Source organism: Lycium ferocissimum, chromosome 7 (genome assembly GCF_029784015.1).
Source record: "Lycium ferocissimum isolate CSIRO_LF1 chromosome 7, AGI_CSIRO_Lferr_CH_V1, whole genome shotgun sequence".
NCBI classification, from domain to species: domain Eukaryota; kingdom Viridiplantae; phylum Streptophyta; class Magnoliopsida; order Solanales; family Solanaceae; genus Lycium; species Lycium ferocissimum.
In genome coordinates this window covers 37876002-37884177 of record NC_081348.1, presented here as the reverse complement: position 1 = coordinate 37884177, position 8176 = coordinate 37876002, and the positions used below count along the sequence as shown (strand labels likewise).

The following is an 8176-nucleotide window of genomic DNA, read 5'->3' as shown; positions in this document are numbered from 1 at the left end:
AATAAAAAAATAGATACAAAAATAAATACTAGTAAGAAAAATATCTTAGGAAACACACACAAAAACTGGCGACCATGAAAAGCCAAGTGAGGCGCCAAATACAAACAAGATAGGAGTATTAGCAGTAGTATTTGTTACCACTTGAGCATTACTAGCAGAAGCAACTGGATTGTGTTAATGGCAGACAAATTAGGTCTCCCTCTTCTACTCCCAAACCCTCCACCTTCTAAATCCATCTTCCAAGAACACCCACATTCTCACTTCACTGTTTCCTCCAATAATCAACCTCCATTCCTAAACGACCTTTTTCACCATCAACAAAACCCCAACAACACTTCCCCAAATTTCCCTTCACCAATTCCCAGAACAACACGACGTCGTATTGGCAAAAACAATGATTCCAACAAAGGCAAACCATGGAATCCTCATAGACTTTCACCTCAAGGTGAGAAAATTCTCCAAACCCTTATTAACCCTGAATTCCAAACCCAAAATATTCACCAAATTTTGCTCAGTTTGTATACTGAACATCGTTTAGAAAGTTCTGAATTGGATAATGAGTCTTTATGTTTTGATGTTCTGGGTATTATTAAGGGTTTAGGTTACTATAAAAAATGTGACCTGGCATTGAATGTATTTGAATGGGTTAGAAACCGACCCGATTCGGGTGTTTTGTTAAACGGGTCTGTTATTGCTGTGGTTATAAGTATGCTTGGTAAAGAAGGTAGGGTTTCAGTGGCTTCAAATTTGCTACATAATTTGCATAAAGATGGTTTTGGTATCGATGTTTATGCGTATACTTCGTTAATTACTGCGTTTGCGCGTAATGGGAGGTATAGGGACGCGGTTATGGTTTACAAGAAAATGGAGGAAGAAGGGTGTAAACCTACTTTAATAACTTACAATGTGATTTTGAATGTTTATGGGAAAATGGGCATGCCTTGGAGTAGAATTTCGGGTGTTTTTGAAGGTATGAAGAACTCTGGAGTTGTTCCTGATGCTTATACGTATAATACTCTTATTACTTGTTGTCGTCGGGGTTCTTTGTATGAGGAAGCTAGGCAGATTTTTGAGGAGATGAAGAATTTCGGTTTTATGCCCGATAAGGTTACATATAATGCGTTGTTAGATGTGTATGGGAGGTCTAGGATGCCAAAAGAAGCCATGGAGGTTTTACGAGAGATGGAGTTGCATGGGTTTTCGCCCAGCATTGTGACTTACAATTCTTTGGTATCTGCGTATGCTAGGGATGGTTTAATGGAGGAAGCAATGGAGCTTAAATCCCAGATGACAGATAAAGGGATTAAGCCTGATGTTTTTACATATACCACTTTGTTCTCCGGATTTGAGAAGGCTGGGAAAGATGAATCGGCAATGAGAATATTTGAAGAGATGACAAGTGCAGGGTGTAAACCAAACATCTGTACTTTCAATGCTCTTATTAAGATGCATGGGAACCGGGGAAAATTCAATGAAATGATGAAGGTTTTTGATGACATCAGGACATTTGGTTGTTCCCCGGATATTGTCACTTGGAATACGCTGCTAGCCGTATTTGGCCAGAACGGAATGGATTCAGAAGTCACCGGAGTGTTCAAAGAAATGAAGAGAGCGGGCTTCGTAGCTGAACGGGACACCTTTAATACTTTAATTGGTGCTTACAGTCGTTGTGGAGCTTTTGATCAAGCTATGGTCGTTTACAGACGAATGTTAGATGCTGGGGTCACTCCGGATCTCTCCACTTATAATGCTGTTTTAGCAGCATTAGCTCGGGGAGGGCTATGGGAACAGTCTGAAAAAGTACTTACAGAAATGAGAGATGGTCGTTGTAAGCCAAATGAGCTAACATATAGTTCTTTACTTCATGCGTATGCTAATGGGAAAGAGATTGACAGGATTCATACTCTTGCAGAAGAGATATACTCTTCTGTAATCCAACCTCATGTTGTGCTTTTGAAGACCCTTGTATTAGTTTATAGCAAAAGTGATCTTTTAGTGGAGACTGAACGAGCTTTTTTGGAGTTGAGAAGTAGAGGGTTTTCGCCAGATATAAGCACCTTAAATGCCATGCTTTCCATTTATGGTCGAAAGCAAATGTTTACAAAGGCAACTGAGATCATGAACTTCATGAAGGATACTGGTTACACTCCTAGCTTGACTACGTATAATAGTTTGATGTACATGTACAGCCGGTCTGGCAATTATGAGAAATCGGAGCAACTACTAATGGAAATTATAGCAAAAGGGGTCAGGCCTGATGTTATTTCGTATAACACAGTAATATATGCTTATTGCAGAAATGGGCGGATGAGAGACGCTTCACGAATCTTTACAGAAATGAAGGATTCTGGAATTGTTCCTGATGTGATCACATACAATACCTTTGTTTCAAGGTATGCAGCTGATGCGATGTTTATTGATGCCATTGAAGTGGTTCGTTACATGATCAAACAAGGTTGCAAGCCCAATGATAGCACATATAACTCCATTATAGACTCATATTGTAAACTCAATCGGAGAGATGAGGCTCTAGCTTTTATTAACAACCTACGCAAGCTTAATCCTCATGTTTCTAAGGAGGAAGTGACTAAATTATCAGAACGATTGATGAAGAAATGAGTATTTTTTTATTTTTTATAGATTATAGTTCAGTAGCAATACCGTTTTGTTGTATTCTCTCCCGTTTTCCTTTTTATACGTGTATACTGCGAAAATATGAGCAGTGTGCTAATTGTCGTATATAGAATTTCTTTTACAATTTTGGGGGATCCTTGTTAGAATAGATTCACATGGTTCAACAATGGTGAAAAGTTTGAGCTTTGTGATGTTTGCTTGACATAGGCAAGTTTGGTGCTAAAAGGTAACCTTAGTTGCTAGGTTGATTGAGCTCTTAGTTATGACACTTGTTGTACCAAAATGCAAACTTGTTAATGATACATCTTCTGTTTAATTGAGATTTTGCAGCAATTAAAATACAATTTCTGCGTAGACTTTTCATTAATGAAACGGCAGAACTGAGGTCTTTACTTGTGATTACGCGTTTCAACCTATCAATTCATTGTGCATAGGTGATTACGCGTTTCAACCTATCAATTCATTGTGCATAGGCTATATTCTCTCTTCTACTTTCTGGTTTATGCAGAGCAGATTGCAAGAAATTCTGTCTTTGGGACTGGGTAAGCGGTATGTTCCCATGTCATAAAAAAAAAAAAAAGACAATTTCTGCGTATACTTTTCATTAATGAAACGGCAGAACTGCGGTCTTTACTTGTGATTACGGTCTTTACTTGTGATTACGCGTTTCAACCTATCAATTCATTGTGCATAGGCTACACCGAAGCAGGATGAGTGTGAAATTCTGCAAGCTTTTTTTGAAGAATCCCAAATGGCTTTAAAAATGAGAAAATGAAAGTCGTTAAAATCTTTAATACAAGTGAAGATTTGTGTAAATTTATGAATAGAGAGACTACATCACTATAACTATAAAACAGGAAGGTCATCTGATTATCACATTATTCAACTTTTTGCCCAAAAAGATATAACAAAACCTGGAATTTTCAGAAGGGATTTCCAGAAAACTTCTCTACCTAGAAACAATAGGTAGTCCAAGCAAAAAAGATATAATAAAGGGGAAATCCGGTAATGGTCAGCTCAAATCACAGGAATCCTATACATCTCAAAGCACAATCCAACTGAAAAGAACAAAACAACGGGTTTGGTCAGACCCTAAACTGAAACTTCTGCTCTCAATTCATTCAATCAGCTACCCATAACCCCTGTTTATCTACATCAAACCTGTATTCTCTCCATGTAATATTTTGTTTCGGTCGCTACTTCCCTATACAGCAACATTATATACTGAATAAACCACTCTCTTATTGGGGTGTTTGGCTATTCAAAAAGCTCCAATCACTTGGTTCTCCTCAACATCATCTGAATTATACGAGAAAATGTCTACAGGTGCAGTGATAGAGCCGAGAGTGCCTTTGGAGTGGAAAGATTCTTTCTGGTGATCAAGGTAGATCACAACAACTGTTATATCATCATGGAAATGGCGCCTAATACCCTTTTCTATCTTCTGTATGTCCTTGTATCTCATCTCCCTCTTCTTAGCAGCCTCCTGAAGGGCTGCTCGCACCAGTCTCTTAGCTATTCCCTGCACGTACATCAACCAAATAAACAGGATAAGTCATATAGGATTATCTCATAGATTTACTACGAACTCTACTAATCAAGAAAATGGTTCTAGTGAACAGAGAGCTATACAAAAAGTACAAGTAGCAAACTCATTTCGATCCATGCCAGGATTTAAACTAGATGTATTTCAACCTTAAGGTTCTTAGCACTGAACTCGTCGAGTCGTTGTACTTTTGAAATTAACGGTTAAGAATTTAGTATCTATTGGAAGTTTAATAGTTTTTCACACATATACCTATGTTCTCTGATAAAAAATAGAGTTCAATGGAACCCATAGATTATAAGCTCTAACCACCTCTAACTTGACCAATATGCAAAAATGCACATATTCCCATCGGTTTGCCAGGACAAGAATGAAACAATTGGAACTTACAGCTCTTGGGTTTTTAAATACTATTTCCACAGCTACTTGATCACTTAATTGTTCCCAGAGGCCATCAGAAGCAAATATCAGGAATAAGTCATTTGGCCTAATACTTCTTGTAACAATGGAAGGCTCTGCTGTCAGTACAGGCCGCTTCATAGGTACAAGATTTCCATATTGTTGGAAGATAGGGTCCCTGCTAAATTCAGGTTTCTTCAAATAGGCGTCTCCAATAGATCTTGAGACCTGCAAATTAACATGTATAAGTTAGTATCGTCCTAAGATCTCCAATAGAGCACACAAGGCTGAAGAGATTAAACGGACAAAAGGCTACAAAAATAAAGTGCAAACATTCCTTGTCACTCTCCTAGAATAACGTCCATATTTTTATCAGCAGAGAACAAGCAGAAACTAGGTCTAAAAGTTAGATAACCATCACAGGAATCCAGAGTCTTTTACGCCTGCAAGATGGCCTTGAAGTAAAACGGAGAGGAAAATTTTTCAACAGTATCACGACTCATGGCTTTATAAAATCTTCATGCACGTCTCATGAAAGGAACACAGGCTTCCTCTAACTTGAACTGCATGAAACAGTGGACCAAGAGGCAAAGCGTGTAATTCCTGGAAGAGTAGGAAGATATAAAGCCTTAAAAACACGTCGGGCAGAGATAAACAGGAATTCCCTATCGATATGCACACAAAATAATATGGAACATAATTACCTCAGCCTTATGCTCCGAAGCCTAAACTTTCCCAAGTCATATAATATACAAAACACATCTTATAAATTCAAGGCTCGGCAATTATGAAACTGACTGAAAGAGACTAAAATATAACCACTATCAAAACCAATAGGACAACCATCTAAGGTTAGTGATAAGATTTCTGCAAAATAAAGATGAAACTGACGTCGTGAAAGTTGGCCTACAAAACATATTGCAAAATAAAGGCGCGAATTGTATAACCTGGACTATCCAGATGGAACCTCTTACCACCTGGAAAGTTCAAATTTAATTTTAACATTACTCGAAAGAATACATATTCTTACGTTAAGAACACAAATATAAAAACTTAGGTCATTCATCAACTGACAAACACGTAGAAGAGAACAAGCAAGATCACCTGAATTATGCCTTTAATTCTCCAAACACCTCGAATGTATACCACAACAGCCTGATCATCAGGATGAAGTGATTCAACTTCTTTCCTCACTTTCTCACATGAAACATTGTGATCAGTCGACAATCTTTCTGCAACCACAGAATTTTTCTCCCCATTGCGTCCAAGAACTGCCCTAGAATCTCCTAAATTAGCCACATATAATTCACCCTCAGAAATTGCACCAACTAAACAACATGAGCCAACTGAAGCAATTTTTGGCATTACAGGCAAAGATCTCTTCACCAATTGAATAAAATCCTCTTCTGTAGCATAAAAAGCCCTCTTTATCACATCTGACGACAAACCCCCTTGCTCTTTCGAAAACTCTACAACAAATATCCAGAAAATTAGTATTCCCTCAATCTCAAATTATCTATCGTGATTCTCTTTTACACCACCTTAAGAAACATCAACTAGGAGGATCTTTTTTTTCGCTATTTAACCCTTCATTGGTATTTTAACAACCATAACATCACCCCACAATTGAGGTGTTTGTAGTCTTCAAGAACAACAATTACTAAGAGCGAAACGGGAAAAAATAATTATTTTGTGTTTGAACTTCTAAAATCACAAATAATTTGAGACAACTATTTTTAGAAATCACGACAAATAATGAGTACCAGAAATCATAGCTTAATTGCAGAAACAAAGAGTGACCCATAAAAGTACACCACACTAAAAACTGAAAGATCAGGGGCCAATTAGTCCGCTTTTGGAGAGTCAATTTTACTAAACTTTGAATCTAAATTGGATTGATTAAAATTTATATATTTAAAAACTACATGAAAATGCTACAATTGAGCATAACTTGCAGAAATAAAGAGTGACCCACAAAATTATACAACACAAAAAACTGAAAAATTAGGGCAAAAGAGAAAAATAACGTACTATGCAAATAAGAAAAGAGGTGTCGATTAACAAAACGTGAAGCTTCAGGACCACCATGACCATCATAAACACCAACATAAGTAGCATTAGGAGAAGTAAAGACTTGGCTTTGATCTTCAAGTGAAGAATTAGCTTGAACTACAGCAATTGAAAAGTCACCAGAAGCATGAGGTTTTAAATCCATATGCCATAAAAGACAATCTCCGTTTATTCTCCCAAAACATCTCTCTAATGGCCTACAACATGATCTCATCATCATACTTTTGATCAGAATTTTACAAACCACAAATTTGTAAAGGAGGATTATTAGTTGAGAGAAAAGTAGCGCGTTTTTGTAACTTGAAAAAGAAAGAAGCAGTAAAAGACACCTCTATCACGCGTTTCTCCTCTTTTATGCAAAAACTATACTCAACTAGTCTTGTGCTAATGATAAAAGAACGCAATTCGTCTTTTGCCACTTTTTTCTACAACAATTGCATTGTTTCTTTGTTTTCTCACTCACATTTTTTTTTTCAAAAAACAATTGCCTTAGTTTAGCACTCCCGCCGTCCATAATAAGTGTCACCTTAGAAAATCGAGACATAAATTGATTAGTTTTTTTTCAATTCTACCCTTAGACAATAAATTAACATCTAAATGATGATTAAAAAAGCTATATAGTAACTTGGTATTGTTGGATTTTCAGTGTCAAAAGGTTTACTTCTTGTGCATGCTCTAATCAAAAGGTAAAAGTACTATAAGTCACAATAATTAATAATTTAAAACATTTAAAAAACATATAAAAGAATTACGGTAAAAGATAAACTCGTTTACTCTTAAAATCGGAACACAATCACACAAATTGGGAGAGGGAGTATAAACTTGTTATAAAGAGTTATGATAGTCAATTTAAGTTTACAATTACAAAATATTTATACACTATCACAGAATTTAATTTATTTGTTGAAAAGAATCTTATATTAGTATACAAATATTTTTAGAATAATATTTGTGTTGTACATAATATTTGTGTTGTACTTACCAAACACAAGAAAATAAGTAAAAACCTCACTTGTTTTTCAGAAAAATATTTTACAAGAATTTTTTTCTTCCTATGAAAAACATTTTTCTACTTACCAAACACACCCTCTCAGTAAACTAATGCTCAGCATAGCAATAACTAACTAAATACATTTGACTATCAGTTTAAAATAAATTTCTTGAAATTTAGGAAGAAATTATACGAGAAACTCATACAATACAAATTTAGAAAAGGAGTTTCCTTTTTCTTTTGCCTGTAGTTAAATGAGATATGAGATTTCTCGATACATAGAAGTACTATGCTTAGTTTGAACACAAGAAAAAAGGCAAAACCCCCAAATTTGAAGAGTTAGAGAATATATGTATTCTTTTTCTGTCTTCCTTTCTTTTCTCTAAAAGCTGGTCGTTTACTTAGAGCTGAAATTTCAGTTCAGTTTTCTCTTTCCCCGTGTTTTACGTTACTAATTTTCTGCAATTGAAAATGACTCAAAATATCTACTTGATTAAATTCTAATTACCTGTTTTCATTTTGTTCGTTCACACCAT

At 35.9% G+C, this 8176-nt stretch overlaps 2 protein-coding genes across 3 annotated transcripts; one reads left to right on the top strand and one right to left on the bottom strand.

The window, feature by feature from the left end:
• LOC132064825 (pentatricopeptide repeat-containing protein At5g02860) lies at positions 1 to 2978 on the top strand. Its single transcript, XM_059457950.1, has one exon. It carries the CDS (start codon positions 178 to 180, stop codon positions 2617 to 2619), a length of 2442 nt encoding a protein of 813 aa, XP_059313933.1. The 5' UTR covers positions 1 to 177; the 3' UTR covers positions 2620 to 2978.
• Positions 2979 to 3477: 499 nt separating this feature from the next.
• LOC132064824 (probable protein phosphatase 2C 63) lies at positions 3478 to 6915 on the bottom strand. 2 transcript variants are annotated; one of them, XM_059457948.1, is made up of 5 exons: positions 6611 to 6915; positions 5684 to 6048; positions 5527 to 5556; positions 4571 to 4807; positions 3478 to 4156 (listed from the first exon to the last, which is right to left on the bottom strand). In XM_059457948.1, the coding sequence occupies exons 1-5, from the start codon at positions 6867 to 6869 to the stop codon at positions 3896 to 3898; spliced, it is 1152 nt and encodes a 383-aa protein (XP_059313931.1). In that variant the 5' UTR covers positions 6870 to 6915; the 3' UTR covers positions 3478 to 3895. The 2 variants fall into 2 exon arrangements, with proteins under 2 accessions (XP_059313931.1, XP_059313932.1); XM_059457949.1 differs by lacking the exon at positions 5527 to 5556.
• Between the last annotated feature and the right edge of the window lie 1261 nt (positions 6916 to 8176).